This window comes from Delphinapterus leucas, chromosome 1 (genome assembly GCF_059928025.1).
Source record: "Delphinapterus leucas isolate spDelLeu-1000000601 "Yukka" chromosome 1, BTC_Dleu_Yukka2, whole genome shotgun sequence".
NCBI classification, from domain to species: domain Eukaryota; kingdom Metazoa; phylum Chordata; class Mammalia; order Artiodactyla; family Monodontidae; genus Delphinapterus; species Delphinapterus leucas.
In genome coordinates, this window is record NC_143129.1 from 59,447,588 (window position 1) to 59,470,313 (window position 22,726).

A 22,726-nucleotide genomic window follows, 5' to 3' on the forward strand; every position below is an offset into this window, starting at 1 on the left:
GAGTTATTTCCATTTCTGGTATAAAGAGTTTAGAAGCCCTGATCATCCCTCTACTGGAAACTACTATAACTTCTTGATACAATACAAAAATAAATTTTAAATAGTTACGAAGCTGAAAGGAAATTAAAGGTTACCTCCAGAGCCCACATACAAAGTAAAAATAGGAATCCAGAAAAGTAAACATTCTCTGAAGCAGCTGGCTTCCCTGAAGGCTCTGCTTATTCCTGGTGCCCTTGACCTTCAGTTGGATGGCCTTGTGAGAATCTTAGATAGGAAACAAAATAACTTAGCCAAGATAGGGAGTTTTATGGAAGAGCTCCACATAAAGCCAGGACTCTGAAGATCTATTCCATAAATAAAACAGAACACCAAAAAAAAAAATTTTTTTTAAAGCTCTTCATCAAGGGGAACAGCAAGGAAACACATTCTGCAATCTTGGCCCAATAAATAAGGTAAATATCTCCCTTGGGAAATAACCACAAGTCATCACTCACAAGTTTTTACTCCAAATTCATAATACCCTATGGTTTAAAAAACCTTATGCCAATTATATATATTTAAAGTGGTTTCATGTTCCTAGTGCCCCAGGAAATTGGCATAAGTAAAAGAGTATATCTTCAATCCAGGCCTGAAAGACACTGGAGAGATAAAATTTCAAGGATCATGGGCTCCCAATCAAACATCACAAAGCACACATGAGGAAACAAGGCACCATGAGCAAGAACCAGAAAAATTATTCTGTTAACAAATAACAGAATCAGACTAGCTGATATAAAATATAAAAGAGGTATGCTTAATATGTTTTTTTTTTTTTTTTTTTTTTTGCGGTACGCGGGCCTCTCATTGTTGTGGCCTCTCCCGTTGTGGAGCACAAGCTCCGGACGCGCAGGCTCAGCGGCCATGGCTCACGGGCCCAGCCGCTCCGCGGCATGTGGGATCTTCCCGGACCGGGGCACGAACCCGTGTCCCCTGCATTGGCAGGCGGACTCTCAACCACTGCGCCACCAGGGAAGCCCTTAATATGTTTTTTTAAATTAATTTTTATTGGAGTATAGTTGATTACAATGTTGTGTTACTTTATGCTGTACAGAAAAGTGAATCAGTTATACATATACATATATCCACTCTTTTTTAGATTCTTTTCCCATATAGGTCATTACAGTAGAGTTCCCTATGCTATATAGTAGGTTCTCATTAGTTATCTAGCCTAATATGTTTTTAATTAAACTTTTTATTTTGAGATAATTGCTGATTCACATATAAGAACTATTACAGAGTAATAATGAATATCCTTTACATGGTTTCCCTCAATGATAACTTCTTGCAAAAGTATGATACAGTATCACAACTAGGATACTGACATTGATACAATCCACCAATCTTGTTCAGATTTCCCATTTTACTCATAATAATATGTATGGTTTTAGTTCCATGCAATTTTATCACATGTGTAGATTCATGTAGCCATCACCTTAAATTGTTTTTAAAAATAAAAAAGAATATCCAAAGTATGAATAAGTAACATAAATTGATTTTTTAAATGACTAGGCAGATACAAAAAAAGAATTAAATAGAACTTATGGAGATGAAAAGTATACTAATAAAAATTAAAAATTTATTGGTGGGTTCTAAGAGCAAATTAGCCAAACCTGAATAGAGTCAACTGGGCAATAAATCCAAAAATAGTTACTCAAAGTGCAACACAGAGAGGCAAAGATTAAAAAATTGAAGAGATATTAAGAGACATGAAGTAGAGAGTGGGAAGTGTAATATATATTTAATAGGAAATTCAGAAGGAAATAATAGAAAAATTAGAAAAAAGATATATTTGAAGAGATATGACAGAGTAAATACAAACAAATGACAATTAGATAGCTAATTTTTCAGTAGTATTAATGGAAACCAGGAGACTGTGGTATAATACCTTGATAAGAGAAACAAATAGCCAATCTAAAATTGCCTACCTAGAAAAGTTACTTTTTAAGAAGTTTGGTTACCAGGGGGGAAAGGAGGGAGGGACAAATTGGGAGATTGGGGTTGACATATACACACTACTAGATATAAAATAGATAACTAATAAGGACCTACTGTATAGCACAGGGAACTCTACTCAATACTCTGTAATGACCTATATGGGAAAAGAATCTAAAAAAGAGTGAATATATGTATATGTATAACAGATTCACTTTTCTGTAAAGCAGAAACTAATACAACATTGTAAATCAACTATACTCCAATAAAAATTTAAAAAACAAAAACAAAAAAGAAGTTTGGTTAAATATAAAGACATTCTCATAGATATTAAAATTAAGAAAGCATATGACTAGCAAACACTTAATAAAGGAAATTCTAAAAAATGTCTTTCAGGGATAAGCCAAATGATCCCATAAGGAAGATCTAAAATTCAAGAGAGATGGTAGATATTAAAACAGATATATATTTTAAAAGATGTCTATGGATCGATTGATCAATCAATCAATACATAGATATCTCTACACACAGCCCACGGCTCCCAATTGTTTACTGTTCAAATCCCTTAGCCCAACAGCTAAGGCCTTTCCAATATAACTTTTCCAATTTTCTCTCTTTCTTACTTTTCTCTAGGAAATTTCCCTTCCTTTCATATTGCTGTTCTTATGGAGGCCTGAATATGTTTGCACATGACATTTGTATTTGGGTCATATCTTTGTCCTTGCCTAATAAACTCTTTCTTGCTTTTTACTATTCATATTTTAAGGAATCCACATTTTATATAACGTCTTTCCTAAGTACTAAGCTCATAGTGATTTCCATTGTCTTTCCCTCATCCCTTGAGATATATATCCTCTGAAACAATCATTATATAATTAAAATAAACAAATATTTATCATGCCCCCACTATGAGCTAAGTACTTTGCTAGGCATGTAAGACTTATTATACCTGACACACAATATAGAATGGTAGTTGGTAACACAGGATCTGTAGTCAGAGTTTAATCACTGTCCTGACACTGCATGATGCTAATTAACTATCTCAGTCTCAGTTTTCTCGTACATAAAATGGAGATAAGCAAACTATCTGCTTCTTAGAACTATAGTGAGCATTAAATAAACGATTTTATTGTGTTTTATTGGTAAAATAGATAGATACATGGTAGATAGACACATACAGAGACATCACAGTACCATGTATATATATATGTTATATGGTGTATATATATATATATATATATAATCTTGCTATGAGCTATGTAATTTACCTGGATTATCATGACATATTTGATTGAGATTTGAATTCTAAATCATAAAATCCTAGGAATAAAATTGGCATTAAAATTCTGTGAGAATTACATTACTAGGAGTACCAAGGTCTAAGGTCTAAGAAATTATGTATGTCAGGAGTCTCCAAGAAGTAAAGATGAAAAGCCAGTTTGCTCTACCCAGAGTGTTGGCACCAGCCGAGAGATGTTGCCTTGGAACCCTGAGGAGCCCTCCCTGCCATCCTGTTCTTTTGGCCACAGTTGATTAAATTCAACGCTGGCCAGAAACCTATGATTTCTAGCCTGACGTGTAAAGATGAATTGGGCCAATACACATTAATTGTCTCCAGAATATGAACCAAGATTCTGCAAGAGACTGAGGCAATTAGCAATTGGATGTGAATCTTAAGAGAAGATTCAATGAGATAAAGCAGGAGCCACAGAAAGCTGAGTCTAGTTTTAAACTAAGGCTATTAGAGAATGGGAACTATGAGTAATATAGCAAATTGGGAACAAGATATGAACGGTGCAGGTGCACTAAGATGTAGAGAACCCTGCAGCCTTTGAGAGAAATGAAGTGTGAAACCTGCCTTAGTCCCTAGAAGCCTTCTAGCTCCACTTCCAGCCCATATGTAATTGTACAATAATTTTTTTTCTTTTTTTTTAGTTAACTTGAGTGAGTTTCTGTTCTCTACAACCACAAAAGCCTAACTAAAATGTTTGGTAAGAATATTGGCTAATCTGTGACATCACCTCAAAGAGGCCCTTCTCATTGAAGGGCCCTGTATCCACTTTGCAGGGTCTGCTCTTTCTCTCAATCACTGTCTCCCCAGCTAATGAGGATTCATCTTACTTCCCGGCTACTATAGTTGACTATTTCTCTGATTATCAAAATTTGCTCTGTGTTTCATAGTTTCAGAGCCATCTGGGAGCTCAGCCACTCAAATAATGAGATAATGAGTAAAACGGTTTACAGCCTTTCCCTCCTCAGCTAACATATTCACACTTTCATGGGTATCTTTAGTTACTTTACTTAGTTCTGAATATGGCAATCCTACAACAGTAAGGGGGCCAGTAGGAAGGATTACTAGAGTGTAGATTCTGAATATCCTTCTTTCTTCAATACAGAGTAGCACATTCTACCCTTCCCAAACCCTTGCCCAACACTGTCATTTACCCCATGTCATTTATTTTCCATTCATATATATGTTAATTCATTTTTAAAATATCAATTGAGCACTTCCTATGTTACAAGAACTATGAACGAAGAGCCTAAAGTCTTGTACAAGAGACAGATAACAACGGGTAATTACAATACTGTATGATAAATCTGTACTCAAGAAGGAGTGGGCAAACTTTTTCTGTAAAGGGCCAAATAGCAAATATTTTAGGTTTTGTGGGCCACACAGTTTCTATTCTAACTATACAACTCTACCACATGAAAGCAGCCATAGACAATATGTAAGTAAATGCATGTCACTGCATTCTAATTTACAAAAACAAGTGGTGAGGCAAATTTGGTCCACAGGCCATAGTCTGCCAATCACTATACTAGGGTAAGAACAGTCCTTTATTCAACAATTATTTATTGAACACTCTTAGTATTTGTTGTTCTAAGTGCTAGGGTAAAATAGTAACTCAAACATACAAAAACCCCCTCTCTAATGGAACTTACATCCTAGTGGAGAATATGGACGTTAAGCAAAAATTTTAAATACATAGCATGTCGGTGACAAATTCCAAAAAGAGAAGTAAAACGGAGAAGAAACCATGAAGAGTCAGAGGAGTTGGGATTTTAGGTGAGGTCACCAGAGAAGCCTTCACTAAGAAGGTGACTCTGAAAAAAGACTGGAAGGAAGAGGGAGCACTAGCCATGTAGGAATCTGGAGGATGCACATTCCAGCAGGATGAAAAGCCACTGAAACATTTATGCAGCAGGAATATGTCTGCCAAGCTAAGGGACAATGAGAAGGCCAGTGTGGCTGGAATGGAGTAAACAAGGGAGAGCATGGTGGGAGACGAGGCCACAGAAATAACTGATGCCAGATTAGGTAGGGCCCTGTTGGTTATAGCAATACTATTGGCTTTGACTCTGAATGAGCGGGGAAGCCGCTGGAGAATTCCAGGCAGAGGAATCGCTTGGTCTGAAGTATACTCTAATAGGGTTACTCTGGCTGCTCTGTTAAAAAACAGACTGCAGGGTGGTGCAAGAGCAAAAGTGGGGAGACCCTTAGGAGGCTATTGTAATAACACAGGTGAGAGACAATGGGATCAGAGCAGAGTGATGGCAGTAGGGAGATAAGAAGTGATACAAATGAGATAGATAATCCCTACCTGAGGACCAAGGAATGTTACCAGGAAAGAGGAAGTGACATTCTAACTGAACTTGAAGGATAAGTAGGAGTCAGCCAAGCATCAGGCTAGGAAAATCCGGTCCACAGCCACAGACAGAGCTCCTGGTGAGAAGTGAGAGATGCACTGGGGTTCAGAAAATTAATGGGTCAACATCTTCCTCCAGGGGATGACGCTCTGATGAAACAAATCTTCAGAATAACCCATGATGCCCAGACTAACTACATGTTCCATACCCTCCCCAACCTACTTCTCTGTGACTTTCATTCAGTCACTAAAGTAATATGCAAACAGTGTTCCTAGAGGAAAAAAAAGGAAAACATGTGTAAGTGTGCAGCTGTCTTTCAGATTTCCTAGGCTTAAATTCTAGGAAAAGATCCCTAAGTGAAATCCTCCGAGACAGACTGGCATCTGGCCAGGGTACCAAAGCCAGCACCCCAGCTCCTAGGAAAATACCCGAGTATCTTGAACAACTGAATGTGTTTGGAGACCAGGGTCTCTCCTAAAAATTTTCTAAGAGGAAATATTTTTAACCCAGACATACCACAGGGCTCTACTCACAAGTCTGCCTATTTGCCTAGAAAAGAGCCATGAAAAGGAGAAAAACAACCTCTCCCCACTTACCTGGGGAGAAAAGTTCACTGAGCCAGCCAGGTGAACAGAAAAATTGTGGATTTCACTTACTCTATAGAATTGTATCTATTGAAACTACGGAGAAATTGGCCTGTAGAAAAACAACCAAGAGACATTTCTATTTGTTAGTAAACTTTCTGAGCTTACCAGAAGGTATTCTTATATCTTCTCTCCTATTCCCTTTGCCAGATAAAATGAGAATGAGGTGAGACTTGTCTCTTTAGAGTTTGCACAGCCTGTGCATTTTAGTGGAGGGATTTAGATGTTTTCTTGCTGTTCAGTTTTAAAGTTTCTTCTCCATTTCTTTTTTCTCTGCCTTCTTCTACCCCTTACACTTATTTTCCCCATGCGTGTTTTTTTTGGCTGCAGGGAACTTTGAATCCCAACTTCAAAAGAAACCTATAATGAAGCTGGGCTGATGTTTAACAGATCTGCCACTGCAGGGGCCCAGCCCAACCATTCCTTTGGCTCAACAGCCACAGAGGGTGGGTGAGCAAAGCAGAGCTAATCCAGAGCATCCAGGTCCGTGCAGCACCAATTTCTCCACCTGTTCCCTTGAATGTCACATGCAACTGTCCTCCTGTCCCATAGATACATATCCTATAGTGTACAACTGCAGACACCACTCTGTGCCATGTTTCTGCAGGGCACCTCCCAGCCCACCCTCTTGAGGTCCCTTTTAGAGGGAAGCAGACCATGCTCTAGCATTGCTATATACAGCAGTTCTTCTGCTCTCAAACTCCCCACCATCAAAACTCAGGAAATGAGGCAGAGAAGAGACAGTGAGGCACTAAGACACAGAGACTTCAGCCCACCACAGGCATCAGAAAACAAATGCATGGCACTGCCTTGATCCCATTGTCTGCTTCACAGCATGGTGACACTAGGTGGTTAATGACTCTCACTTAAACTGTTCTCAGCCATTTGTTTGTTGTTGTTTTGGGGGGGCAGGGGGGAGGGGGCTCACCGAGCAGCATGTGGGATCTTAGCTCCCAGACCAGGGATTGAACCCGGGCCTTTGGTAGTGAGAGCTCAGGGTCCTAACCACTGGACCACCAGGGAGGGAACTCCCCTCAGCCATTTGTTTTTATTTGGTGATTTTTCTCCACATGCTAACAGAGTGATGAAATCTGACACATAGAAACCAAAGCAAAGAGGTAAACATAGTGCTCTAGATTTGGTTGGATACTAAGCTCAACTCTGATGTGAAAAGGAGAGAAAGAGTAAGGGATGGAAAGTAGATTCAGCAGCAAAGAACCCTTCATCTCTGAGACAATTTTAGAGAGAAAAACAACAGAAACAAGTCATGACCAAAAAGAAGCTGAAGCCTGCAAAGATTAGGGAAGCTGAGTTTCCCTTAGGGCATAGAGATTCCCTTGGCTTGGCTTCCTAGGATGCATCATAGGGAGTAGCCAATGACATTTGTGATTTTACGAAAGTGGACTTTCAAGCCCTTCTTTCCCCCAGCAATTGTAGACCCTCTCTTAGGGCAGCTACTATGTAGAAACATACCTCTGGCGTATGTAGCCTTCCCTTTCCACAAGCCAAGTTCCTCTATCTTGGTAATTCTGTTCAACTGGCTGGGTAATATATCTATAATTCATATCTCCTTCTGACCAGCCCCAAGTCTGATAAATACTCTCCCTTTGATAGGCCCATCTGGGTTACAGATGTTTGGTGCTCTCTCCTCCTGTCAGAGCTTTTGGGAGAGGAACTCCTTTGGGCTACATTTCTGGTTTCTTGCTGGGGGTGGGGGAAGAGGGAACATTGAGCAGGATTTGAGAAACAAGAAGGATTGTTCATAAAGCAATCACTGTACTTGCACGTTAGTAATCTATCTGTAGGTGTGTCCCCCACTTCCCAACCACCCCCTACTAAATGGTGAGCTCCTGAGTAGAGGGACTCTCTGCCTGGCACGCTCTGCTCCTCAAAAAATGTCTGGAAAAATTTGTTGGAGTTGGGTCTCTTTAGAGTCACAAAATAAAGGAATTGTGAACTTGAGCACTGTGATTTAATTGTAATAATAGGGCTGCTAGATATGGGTAATTTAGTTCAGATACAACCACCAACTCTACCAAGTCACAGGCCCTCATAGAAATCCAGAGATCCACACCTCTATGAATCCAAAGTCCTTTCAAACAGTCTAAGCCATGGCACAGAAAAGCAGTCTATACTCTATGTTCTGCTTTTAGTGCCTCAGACTGGATTTCAACCCAGGTATTTAGATAAAATTACTAAATCCCTCCACTAAGGTATTAACACTTACTCTATGTATTCTTTATATTTGTCCCTTTGTTTAGCTTACTGTGTCTGCCACATCACAGGAACTTGATAAATAATTTTTTCAAAATATGGTTCTTGCCAATAAGAGTTATGAAAAACAGTCAATGTTTTTAATAATAAAAATTCAGCACAAGAAATACAAGGCAGAGAAGATGGAGTATGAATAAAAGGTCTGTACATGAAATAAGTATAAGGGAATTGGGAAAAAGAAAACCTATCCTTTCCACTACAGTCTGCCTTCAGATTTCTCCCTCTAAAAGAGGAAATTCATAGATAAATATCCTTTTTTAAATCATAAGAATAGAGATATGAAAGTGTGTTTCCTATTGTGAATAAGCACTAGACATCTGAGAAAATCCACCAGCATGAAAGACAGATAAGAATTAAGAGGAAAAAAGTTGACTATAGATGAATCAGATATAGTACACAGGGAAAAAAAAGTCAGAATTCATCTTATTTTTAGTCTCAAAAAAGGGTGCATCCTTAAAATAAAAATAGACTAATATAGAAAATCAAAGAGTAAAGTCTTAAATATATGATTGCTAAAATTAAAAAAAAATTCAATAGAAGAGTTGGAAGATAAACTCAAGGAAATCTCCAAAATATAGAACAAAATAACAAAGAGATAGAATATAAGTGAGAAAAAAGACAGGGAATAAGTTCAGGAAATAAATCCTCAGGCATTTCAGAGAGGAAAAAGAGATCAGAGAATTAAGAAATATCAAAGTAATAACTTCAGAAAATTTGCCAGAGGTAAGGGGCATGTGTCCAAATTGAAAGGACCACTGAATATCAACAAAAGAAGAATAAAAGGCCAACACTTAAAAAGAAATTATCATAAAATCCCTAAAGTAACAAGGTTAAAATTCAAAAACAATTTTTAATAGGAAAAAATTCACCTCTAAAACACAGAGGCAACTAATGAATCTCTTCAAAAATTTAAGAGAAAATGTTTTCCAACCCAAAATTTTACACCAGGACAAACTATCAGTTTGGGGTAAAGGCAAAATAAAAACATTCTGAGAAATGCTTTTCTGAAAAAGTTACCTAAAACATCCTTTCTTAGAAAGTTACTTAAGGATGTTTTCCAGTAAAATGAGGTTGTAAATTAAGAGAGGTTCATAAAATTCAGGACATAGTGACTCCAATTCCCCCTCACAAAAGCAGTGAAGAGAAATTCCAGGATGACAACTGTGAAGCAGAACTAAAGATAACTGGTCAAGTCAGAAGAGGAGAGAAAAAAATGGAATAAACTTGAAGGGAGAGCTCCAGAGGAGTGTTAAAAAAAAAAAAAAAAAAAGACACATTCTATAGATTAGCTAGTATGATAAAGCATTTGAAAATGATTGAAGATATCAAAAAAGAAGGAAGGAAGGAAGATAAAAGAAGGGAGGGAGGGAGGGAGGAAATAGAGACTCAAGGGGGAGGGTGTATGTGTATGGGAGAGTGGGGGAGCTATGCCAGAAAGGAAATATAGTAAAAGAATAAAACTCTGTTCTGCAACCAAAAGAAAAATATTCTACAGTCATAATGTTGTAAATATATATATGTGACTCAACCAAAAATAGTAAAATTACTATATTAGAAAAATGCAGAGGAGAGGGAGGAGACAAAGTAAAAGTCTCATCTTTGTAATAAGAGCAACTTATGCATAATGTTTAAAATTGATGAATCAGTCCTAATCACTGGTGGTTCAGTGGTTAGGACTCCACACTTTCACTGCTGAGGATCCCTGGTCAGGGAATTAAGATCCTGCAAGCCAAATGGCATGGCCCCCTCCAAATAATAATAATTTAAAAAAATAAAATAAAATTGATGAATCAAGTGATATAAATATAATATCTGGATATATGTACATGGAGGTTATTACCAAAAGAGGCAAGTAAAATAATTAAATATGGGAGAAAGGCTACAGAGTGGAGAAGGATGAGGAAGAGTTAGGAAGGGGATTGTCATTCTTCCTTTTGGTACAATTTGGTAAAACTGCCTTTTGGTACAATTTGATATTTTAACCAGGAGCATTTATTTTTTATTTAAATGTTTTTAACTATCAAAAAAGTATGACTAGTTCCTTTTATTCCACAAAGTGAGTTTTGCATGTAGGGGTAAGAAAGTTTGAAACGTGTCTGGGTCTACAGATAGAAAAGGATAAGTTACCATGGCAACTCTGAAGTGGTAAGGGGAATAAGTTATAAACACCCAGATGAGGGCAGTGGCAGTAAGTATTTAGAGACACAAGGGGCCACTCTAAGGAGAGTGATGCCTGGGTACCTTGAAAGACAGCTCACTCAGTCAAGGCAGTGGGCTGTTGTAATGAGCTAGTAGACAAATGAGAACAAGCCAGATTTCCCTGGAGAGTTCTCTGGAGATCCTAAGAGTTGGCAAACGTTGTTAGTGAGGTTTAGCTTCTGCTTAAGGTTATCAAAATCTAAAAACCAAACCCAAACAGAATCTTTCTTATGCAAATATTTCTGGTAATGTGATCAGTTCCCTGGGTATTATTATGTAAACAAAGGCTTCCCATCTGTCAGTTCTAATAATGATAATAACTAACGTTAGTTTAGAACTGTTTCTGTACTTTGAAAACTTTAGAGTTACCAAGCACTTTCCTGTACCTTATTTCATTTGTTTCACAAAAATAACCCAAAGATATAGGTAACGCAAAGTATTACTGCAATCACCCTCATTTTACAGACAAGACATCTGGGTTTACAAAAGTGACTTGCGCAACTTACACAGCTGGTTAAGTAGCAAGGACTCTGGAACTCAACTCTGTCCCCTGATTGCAAATCTTACACTCGATCCTTGATGTCAGACATCTGAGCTACAGGTGAACCTATTCATTGGTGCTAACTGCCCATGCACAGGGGCACCAAGAGGACTGACCACACACAAGACCATGAATTACCACACAAATCATGGCCAAAACCCACAAAGGCAGCCATTCAGGTATTGGGTGGAAGCTGAGATCTAGTCCTCCCACCTCCCACCAACACTACACCCTACCTCAGGTGTGGGCCTTTTTATAATTCGTACAAAGGTACCAGTTATAAATGGGGAACCCTTTCCCACATACACAAATTACTAAGTTTACCACCCACCTCTCTCCTTTCTTACCTCCCTCTAACATTCCCCAACTCCTGCATCAACCATCAAATGGAAATCCTCCTATTGGCTTCTGTCTCACAGCAGATGACACATCAGATCCATTTATTCATTAAAATAAACATGAAATAAGCAACTACGTCTCAGCCGCTGTTCTAGGCACTGGGAATGTAACAAGTGTTCTGGTCACATAGAGCTGATATTCCAAGCCAGGAAAAGACAAATAAACAAATACCCAAGAAAAACATCAGAAGTGATGTGTTATAGAGAGAATTTAAATTAGTTGACATAATAGCGATTGACTAGTCAACTTGGGAGATCAGGAAAGGCCTCTCCAGGAGGTTACATTTAAGTAGATTTTGGAATGACAAGAGAAAACTCACCAAGGGAAGACCAAGGAAAAGAGGATTCCAAGAAGATGAAACAGATAGTGCAAAGCCCTGGGGCAGGAACAAGTTTGATCTGTTCAGTGGAACAGAACAGTCACAGTGAGGCTGTGCAGTGTGGGTGGGGAGAGCAGGGGAGGAAGCTAGAGAGGAAGGCAGGGGTCAGGTTGTGATGCGGGAGACAGGAGGGGAGTTTGGATTTTATTCTAAGAACAGTGGGAAAAAAACTAAGAAGGGGAGTGACAGGATCTAATTTACCTTTTACATAGGATCTTTCCAGATGCCGTGTGGAGAATGGAATTTAATGGGGCAAAAGAGGAAGCCTCCAGTCATCTAAAGGAGACTTGTGGTTAGATGTAGAATGTCTTATGTTCATAAAGCTGCTGAACTGCTCGAACTGCTTCACACATGGGCCTCTTCATGAATTCCTGTTACTTTGCTGGAAACCTAAGACTATAAAAGGAATGCTCATGTATAACTGGTGCTGATTGGTTTCTATCGACATATACCTTGTTTGCTGTCTGTGAAGATGCCCTGGCTTCCTCTGATAGACCAAGTTGTTCAGCTTTCCTGTGTCTTAAGCACCTGGTGCGTGTGCCTTTCACACCACGTACACAGCTGTCTGCTCCATAGAAAGTGAGCTGTGAGGGCTGTGTCTCGTCTTAATCATCTCTGTGTTCCTAATCACCCAACACAACACCTGGTACTTCATGAAAGTTCGATAATATCTGGTGGAGTAGATGAATGTTTTATTTGGGGGCTGTGTGAACACTCTTTTGTCTCCAGAAGCCAAAAGGATAAAACGATGTTAGGAATGTACCCTACAAGCCAGATACCCCAAGCCCCCGTCCCTTACCTCCTAGGTGAGTCAGGGTCGAAGCAGGTCTTGTGCACGTCAGCCCCCTCCGGGTCACAGCAGTCACCATCATCAAAGTCGTTCAGCATATTGTTGCACTCCACGTGGCAGATCCCATCCCTGCGATTCCAGGAGTAGCACCGGCCCTGCAGGCGGCAGTCGCCCCCGTCGTAGCCTGTGAGTGGGTGCTCACACTCGGGGTCACAGTGGTCATTGCCAATCTTGCTGGGCTCACAGTTCACGAGCACAACACGGTGGCGCAGGGTGGAGTTGTGGACCTGGTGGATGTTCAGCTGCCAGCTGATGTTGTAGCGGCTAAAGGCTTCATTGAGCACTTCATGCTGCCGACTGATCTGCTCCTCACTTACGGTGGGGTTCAGGCCCTCGTCGTCGCAGATGTTTACTACCTGGTAGCGGATCACCTTCTCTCCCCGAAGGGGCCAGTGCCAGCTGTACTGGGAAATCAGTTCCACGTTGTCACAAGCTGTTTGCCCACAGAGCGGGGGCTGCAAAGGTGACAGGATCTCAGGCTCCGGCTCAAAGCCCTGGAGAACCTCAAGCCGTGGGTACTTCCCATCTCTAAAGGGGGCCCACTGTTCTTCCAGGGGCTCAAAACTGGCTGTCAGTAGCAGGGTGGTCAAATCCTCCACCTCGCTTGGCTGCTGAGGACTGTGCTGGAGGTGGCTTTGTGGGAGGGCCGTCGACCAGAAGACCAGTGTGCCCAGGTGTCCACGGAAATGGTGCCCATCCTCGGAGCTATCCCCACCCAGGAACAAAGAGCGACAAGATGCCATGAAGGGACTGTTCAGGGGACCGGACTGATCTGGACTACTAGCCACCTGAGTGCCATCGACATACAGGGCCATGCGCTGTCCATCGTAAGTGGCTGCCACGTGCGTCCACTTGCCTGGTTGATAGCGACCGTGACCCATCATAATGGTGGCTTTCTTCACGCGGTCAGTGCGAAGAGAGAAGAAGAAGCGAGCATCTCGCCTTCCCACATCCTTCCCTGAGCGGATCCCCAGGGCCCAGCCCTTGTCACTGATAGTGTGGGAGCAGTTATCAAACACACCTGGGAAAGAAGGAAGAGTCGAGGGGAGAAATACCAGATACAAAGGGGATGGAGAAAGGGAGAAGAAAACCCATATAAATAGCAAGAATGTAGGTTTTTAATGGGAAAAAAATAAGTGATACAGATTCTCCACCTAAGCTGCCTGTCCAGTATCCCATATCAGGCTGGCAACATCTTTCCCCAAAAGGAACTTAACTTGAGATTCCATCCAATTTAAAGCATTCTGACGTTTTTAAATAACTAAAATGGAAGTTGTAAGGGGATGTCTAATGCAAGTGAAAACCATCCTCACCACTCTGTCACAAACGTTCCTCAGGGTGACTCTGTGTCCATGACTTCCCACTCTTTCCACTTCCTCAGAAGTCATGAGGGCCTTCATGGTTTTTACAAAAGTTAGTAATCTCCTACCCCTTCAAAAGATCATTTTTCTCTATTGAATATTGAAATGATGATTCTTGTGGGGAAAATAAGGAGAAGACTGTAACATCCCAGACATGTTATTCCCTCTAGTGCCCAAGGGCAAGGATACCCATCATAGTGAACAGTTGTTCCCCAGAGTAAGCAAAATGACATTGCCCCACGGTCCTAGACTAAATAAACCTAGTCAAATTATAAGAATGATTGTTTTATAACCAATAACGCCCACCAGAGTACAGAAGTGGAACTTTCCCAGGTAAACGAAGCTCCTCACCACATGCTACCTTACTTACCACTTTGCTCATGGGAGGCCCAGCACTATTAAGTCCCATAAACAAAGGAAGGAATTCCTGTAGATAACTATGTCACTAACAAGTTGGCAGCAGGAAGAAGTAATCAGATGTAACAGGACCACAGATGAAATAGGAAGACTGAAGGCAATTTGGAGGCCTTGAATGTTCCCAGCAATCCATCTGCAGTTATGAACCCACCATCCTCCCGGTCCCTCTTATACTATATAGGCAGGGTCTCAACAGCAGCTTTCAATTGTAATTTACATAGAGGCAGTACATTCACACAGGAAATGCTTAGTAAATACTGCTTTAACTAATGAATGCATGTTAGAAAAGTCCGCTGGCCTTTAGATAGATACCTGAGGCTAAAACCAAGAGTTATTCTTCCCCAGCCTCCCCCAGCCAACAGTTTTACTTATTTACCTGAGCTCCTATATAATCCACTCAAAGAGTACCACTCTATGGACAGTTTGGATTTTAAAGACATGAGTCCTCCCATTCTAATTGCAGGCAAGTGTCTTAAAAGTAGCTATGTTCTTCATAAATGATAGATTATCTTCTCTTCTGTTTCTAACATAAATCAATAACTTGTGATTTAAAAAATAAAATGTTCTTTTTAACAAAAGCAACTCATCTCCAATCTAGCAATTCTAATAATTAGACTTCCAAGTACTGGTGATGACTAGGTATAATACAATGGTGATGTTCTAGTATTGTTTGGGGTTTTTTGTTTATTTTTACATTGAGGTCTGTATGGTAAAGGAATGTAACAATTACTGCTTTACAAATTCTTGTACTGGGTAGATTTTCAAAAAAGCAGACAAACCTAGTGAGATCAGTAATAAGTTTCCTGCTTCATAGTTTCTCCTTGGTTCACTTATTTTCATAAGTACATTTAGCCTTAATTATGTCCATCCACTAACCTATGAAGAAATGTGCTGCAATATTTAATATCAGAACCATGGAGTTACTAACTTCTCAACTAGTAAATATCAGCTGGTTTTTTTTTTTTTAATTAATTAATTAATTAATTTTTGGCTGTGTTGGATCTTCATTTCTGTGCGAGGGCTTTCTCTAGTTGTGGCCAGCGGGGGCCACTCTTCATCGCGGTGCGCGGGCCTCTCACTATCGCGGCCTCTCTTGTTGCGAAGCACAGGCTCCAGACGCACAGGCTCAGTAGTTGTGGCTCACGGGCCTACTTGCTCCGCGGCATGTGGGATCTTCCCAGACCAGTGCTCGAACCCGTGTCCCCTGCATTAGCAGGCAGATTCTCAAGCACTGCGCCACCAGGGAAGCCCAATCAGCTGGTTTTTAAGAGGAAGAATTGAGGAGGAGGCTATTTCTTATTTGTTGCATATACAGGTGTATATGAGTTGTGGTATAAATTATTAGGCTTGACTTATAAATTACTAGATAATTAGCTTGTTACCTGCCAGCATCTAACTGCAATTTTGAACACATTAACTTATTGTCCTTAGAACTTCTAGTAGCAACAAAATAATTGTTTCTACTTACTTAGCTCATAGGAAGCTATTAAAATTATAGTGTGTCTAAAATGTTATTTCTAACTTCTTGAGGCACTACACAGAAGATGGAATTTTCTTTTCATACTAGTTTAGTTCTGATTAATCTAAATTTTAGTAATTATATTAGAAAGGATTTATTGGCCAAGAGCATTAAAATAGTCAATTTTAGTTGGGAGTTGTAGAAAGTATATAGAAGTATTACTTTTTGAATGATTATGAAAGTAATGATTATTTACTCTCTAATTTAATAAGATGTCACAGCAGCATATGTGAAACCTCACTAGGTACCTAGATAACTGCATTCTATTTGCTGTATTACCACTGCTCATACTTCATCTATAGGAAGAGAGTAAATAATTGCTGAAGCACTGCCCTGCACTCATTCCAGAGAAGGAAAAAAAAAACCATATTTAACAAATAGAATTTTCCAACCCGATTACTGTGGACTGAACATTTATGTCTTCCCAAAATTCATTTGTAGGAACCCTGCTCTCTAATGTGAAGATATTTGGAGATAGGGCCTTCAGGAGGTGATTAGGTTATGCAGGTGGTGCCCTCATGATGGGATTAGTGTCCTTTTAAGAAGAAAGCTAGCTTCTCTCTCTGCTCCCCACCATGTGAGGATACAAGAAGACAGACAGCCATCTGCCAACCAAGAAAAGGGTTCTCTCCAGACACCAGATCTGCTAGTGCCTTTATCTTTCCTAGCCTCCAGAACAGTGAGAAATAAATTTCTTCTATTTAAGACACCCAGTCTGTTGTATATTTGTTATAGCAAACCAAACGAACTAAGAAACCAATGACATCAACACTAGCCGTGGATCAGAATCACAAGTGGAACTTTCACAAATACAGATTCTTGTGAAACCATGTTGAGAGCTGCTGTTATTCTATATTTTAAAAACAAATCAAGGGCTTTCCTGGTGGCACAGTGGTTAAGAATCCACCTGCCAATGCAGAGGACCCGGGTTCGAGCCCTGGTCTGGGAAGATCCCACATGCCACGGAGCAACTAAGCCCATGCGCCACAACTACTGAGTCTGTGCTCTAGAGCCCACGAGCCACAACTATGGAGCCTGCACGCCACATCTACTGAAGCCCACGTGCCTGGGGCCCATGCTCCACAATATGAGAAACCACTGCAATGAGAAGCCTGCGCACGGCAACGAAGAGTAGCCCCTGCTCTCCACAACTAGAGAAAGCCTGCATGCAGCAATGAAGACCCAACGCAGCCAAAAATAAAATAAATAAATTTTAAAAGACAAAAAACAAACAAAACAAATCAAGCTTCTGACTGCTGTTCAGTGGATGGAAATGCAGAAGACAGAAGTTGGGAATCTTAATTTTTCCAACCAGTGGAAAGGAATTAGAAAAATTGTTATCAATAAGCTGTCAGACATGAAAGTGGAAATCGCATCTGAAATTCTTCTAAACCATTTGTTTTAAACCATTTGTTTAAAGATCACATCAGATAGAGCATTTTAGGTCTGTCTGAGGTCTCTACGTAACCATACGTTCTTGCTCATTAATTCAGAAAACTAGTGGAATGAAAGGCAGTTAAAAGAAACAGGAGCCTGTTATGAATAAGTGCACAGATATGATGCTGTTAGAGAATATGGTTAATGGATTGTCTAGGATTCATTATTAATTGGGGCTTTTTATTATCTATAATACAACTCACATTTAAGACTACTGAAATGGAAATAAGTGTCCCCTGCTCCCGCTAAAAGATCTATTATTCCAAGAGGGGAAATTGTGGCATTGAAGCATAGTATGCTTATATCTCCCTGAGAATCACTGCCAGCCACCCCAACCTCTTTCATGACATCATGAGTGTGTCCTTGTGGGGATTTTCAAAATTTACAAGGACAGAGTAAATAAATGTTTCTACCCCCTGCATATTCTATATTCTTATAGTCTGTACTGGTTAAAATCTGTTCCTCCAATCTGTAGGGTACTGAATGGAAAATTATCTGATTCTCTTCTCCCTTGAGACTGAATAAACCAGACTGCAGTTAAACTAGAATTGCAGTCTGTGCTCAGACAAACACAGACTTAGCCCCAACATTGAACCCGTAACCTGGAAGCTCTCTGCTTCACCCCTAGCTGGTGGGAAGAGGATCATGCTTGGCCACTTGAAGTGCTGTCACCCCACTAAGCCTTGAAGGGTTCACATTTCATCTCACTGTCTTGCTCTTCCTAGAAAAAGAAATTCCACTTGGAATTAGTCATTTCAGTTCCTCAAATATTTGCTGAACATCTCATTCATGCCAGATGTACACACTCTTCTCAGCTTTGGAAGAAAAGGTAGTCTTTGCACTTGAGGAGTTATAGACTCATGGGAGAACAGGCAACATAGGAAGTAATTTTAATATAATATCAGAACTAATATCAAGAAATACATAGGTGAGGGCTTCCCTGGTGGCACAGTGGCTGAGAGTCCGCCTGCCGATGCAGGGGACACGGGTTCGTGCCCCGGTCTGGGAGTATCCCACATGCCGCAGAGCGGCTGGGCCTGTGAGCCATAGCTGCTGAGCCTGCGCGTCCGGAGCCTGTGCTCCGCGACGGGAGAGGCCACAACGGTGAGAGGCCCGTGTACCGCAAAAAAACAAACAACAAAAAAACACAGACAAACCAAAAAAAAAGAAATACATAGGTGAGTGAAAACAAAACCTAATCACAACCCATAGTTCAGAGATGATTTCCTGAGGGGATGAGACCCAAACCTACTCTTGAAGAGTGTGTAAGAATTGGTCAGGCTAAAGAATTACAAATCATTCCACACAGTGGCAGGATGGAGAGCACCAGAGGTGAAACATGTCAAGGTAGGTCTTGTATAACACAGTAAGGGGCTTGGACTGTGTAAGTTAGGGAATACCTTGAGGCTTTCCTACTGCTGCCAAATGCCTCTGATATCCTAAGAACACACAGATGAACTCTAGCATGAAACACCATGTGGTTGACCTTGCCTCACACACTAGCTCCAACTGCAATTAAGAAATTTTTCAAAGCTTACAGATGGACAACTGTGGCATAAGATATACATGAACACCACAAGAGTTCCATGTAGTTAGTTCACCCATGCACTTGTTGGATAGCTATTTATGCAGCAATACTAGTCGCCAATCTCAGTACTTGGTGCTTGGGATTTCTGTAATAATCATACGGTTATCTGACATCATCAGGAGTTCAGTATAGTCAGGAAAATAAACCTTAAATAAACAACTACAATGAAATATGCTGACAGTTGGAAGTATAAATAGCTATGTGAACAGCAAAAAAAAAACACAAAAAAACAAAAAAACAAACCTTTATTAAAACATGGACATAATAAGGCAAAAATTCTCCCTGAAGTTACTAAATGTCAACTTTCCAGCACTAGACTACCTTCTTAATAACTTAGTTCCGATCAAATCTGCCGATGAAACTAAGGTCACCTTGATTACTAATCAGAGTGTCTGGGAAGGTTAGGGAGACCCAAAGCCAAAGAATTTCAAGAGGTAAGTTCAGGCATTCCCCGATCAAAGGTCCTGCCATTTCACCCAGAAACATTTACTGTAATATTTCATAGAACCTGCATTTATATAAAATATCCACTTTAGCTGAATCTTCTTAACCGTGATGTAGTATTCTTTTGGTTAATACTTTTTTCCTTCACTTCTTATCATGTAATGATATCTCCCATTTATACAGTACTTAAGCTTTCCAAAGCAATCTGCTATAACTAACATTTAAATGGTAAAGCCATCCTGTGAGCTAGGCAGATGAGTATCATCACCAGCCTTATTATATAGACGAGGACACTGAGGTTCTGAGAGGGCAGGTGTCAGTCTGGGTACGTAGAGTACACTAGAGCCAACGTGTCATGATTCTGAGCCCAGAACAGTTTTCTATGCTGGGGAAGACCATAGTGCATGGTGGTTACAAGCATGAGTCAGCCAGAAGCTACAGTCTCCAGTCTACCACTTAACATGCTGTGTGACCTCAGAAAAATTACATCATCTTGCTGAACCTCACTTTACTCACTTGCAAATTGTACCTGTAAAATAAAAATCTGTCCACCACTGGTCTTCTCTTCAGCATCCCTCAACCACAAGCTGAGATCACAGACCTACCTCATGACATTGTTGTGAGAATTAAAGAACACATGTGAAGGATCTTAGCACAGTGCCTAACTCATACAAAGTGATTAATAAGCATTACCTGTGACGACTAGAAGGAATTTGATGATGAACTATCAAAGGGAAGAACAAATTAGATACAAAATCAGTGTTATGCAGATGAATGTTTTACAACTGGTTCTCTGAAGGGATAAAACCAAACAAACAAACACTGATTGTTGGCATTTGCTAATTTCTGTGGTGTAAATATTCCAACAATGGCCAATTTTAATTTACTGATGTCCCTGAACATGGAGTTGGGAAGAGAAGTGTACAATTGGCTCTGGTGAGCTAGTCTGAGCCAGTTCCACCACTAGAAAGACTCAAAAGGAAAGCAGATACAAGCCACCACGTGTCTCCTTCACCCCCGACTATTAAAGTAGATGTGGCTGCTTTGCTGGTCATCTGATTTTTTAAAATTAAAAAGGGGTGTGACTTTGAGACTTACTATAAAGCTACAGTAATCAAGATATTGTGGTACTGGTGAAAGAGTAGACAAATAGATCAATGGAACAGAATAGAGAGCCCATAAATATAATCAATTTATCTTTGGCCAGGAGCAAAAGAAGCATAATGGAGCAAAGACAGTCTCTTCAACAAATGGTGCCGGAACAACCAGATATCCCCATATAAAACAACAAAAAAAATAATATAGACACAGATCTTATATTCTTCACCAAAATTAACTCGAAATGGATCACTGACCTAACTGTAAAATGCAAAACTACAAAACTTGTAGAAGATAACACAGGAAAGAAAACGTACATGACCTTCGGTATGATGATGCCTTTTTAGATATAACACCAAGACATGATCCATGAAAGATATAATTCATAAGCTGTACTTCATTAAAATTAAAAACTAATTTTCTTCTAAAGACAATATCAAGAGAACTAGAAGACAAACCACACACTGGGAGAAAACACTTGCAAAAGACACATGGGGCTTCCCTGGTGGCGCAGTGGTTGAGAGTCCGCCTGCTGATGCAGGGGACACGGGTTCGTGCCCCGGTCCAGGAAGATCCCACGTGCCGCGGAGCAACTGGGCCTGTGAGCCATGGCCGCTGAGCCTGTGCTCCGCAACAGGAGAGGCCACAACAGTGAGAGGCCCGCGTACCGCAAAGAAAAAGAAAAAGATCAGTGGTTGCCAGGGGTGAGGGGAGGGACATGAATAGGAAGAGCAGAGTACCTTTAGTGCGGTGAAAATGATCTGTAGCTATACCTCAGTATACTTTTGTCCAAACCCATAAAAATGTACAGCACCAAGATTAAAGCCTAAAGTAAACTATGGTCTTTGGGTGATTACGATGTGTCAGTGAAAAGTCATCCTTGAGAATAAAACATTTAAAAAAATAATAAAAAAATAAAAGATCATTCTGGTGAGTGATGTTGATAATGGAAGGAGGCAATGCATGTGTATGGGCAAGGGATATATGGGAAATCTCTGTATCTTCCTTTCAATTTTATTGTATACCTAAAACTGCTCTTTAAAAAAAAAAAGTATTTTTAAAGGGGTGGGGGGTGCGGTATATGTTTCTTCCATTCTGGGTTTTGAGCCTTAAAATTACCAAAGTACTCAGTGACTGACTGCGCCTGTAAAATAAAATCTGTCCATACCAGGTCTGCTCTTCAAATCCTTCAGTCACAAACTCGGATCACAGAAAGACCTCCACGGCTCATCCACATGCCCTCAGGAGTGATCCCCAGCCCTGCCTCCTTAACTCCACCAAGCAGAAGAAAGATGGACTTTGATAAAAAAGAAAAATTACCAATCTCCACATTTAGAAGATTTCTCAGTCTAGCAGAGTAAAGGCTGACAAAGCCAACACAGTCTAAGCCAACACAATATACGTGGTGAAATTCTGAGCTTGTGCAACATTGAGATTTTATAACTTTGGATGTACATGTGATAGAAGCAAACACGTTATAACTGTTGTTTATTCATCAAAACCACATTCTTGGGAGGAACAGAGGGACCAGATCATCAACATGATTTATGAAATCACTCAACACCAAACTGAACTATGAAAGCCCATGGGTTAGAAAAATCAGATCAAGTGATGTAACTCAAAAAATGATGGTGGTACTGAAGCCAAACATTTGGGTCACATCATCTTAAAACTTTAAGAATCATTCTTTCATAGAATGGCTGAATGGATTAAAAAAAAAAAAAGAAGAAGACCCATCTATATGCTGCCTACAAAAGACTCACTTCAGATGTAAGGACACACACAGCCTAAAAGTGAAGGGATGAAGAAAGATATTCCATGCAAATGGAAACCAAAAGAAAGCTGGGGTAGATATATTTTTATCAAACAAAAGAGACTTTAAAACAAACACTGTAATAAAAAACAAAGAAAAACAAACACTGTAATAAAAGACAAAGAAGGGTGTTACATAATAATA

At 40.0% G+C, this 22,726-nt stretch overlaps 1 protein-coding gene across 1 annotated transcript in view; it reads right to left on the minus strand.

Annotated features, from left to right (window-relative positions):
- PAPPA2 (pappalysin 2) overlaps positions 1-22,726 on the minus strand; it is a 313,770-nt gene that overhangs the window by 234,986 nt on the left and 56,058 nt on the right. Inside the window, exon 3 of the mRNA XM_022556566.2 lies at positions 12,855-13,926. Coding sequence (XP_022412274.1) covers positions 12,855-13,926 — 1,072 coding nt within the window. The remainder of the gene's footprint in view (positions 1-12,854; positions 13,927-22,726) is intronic.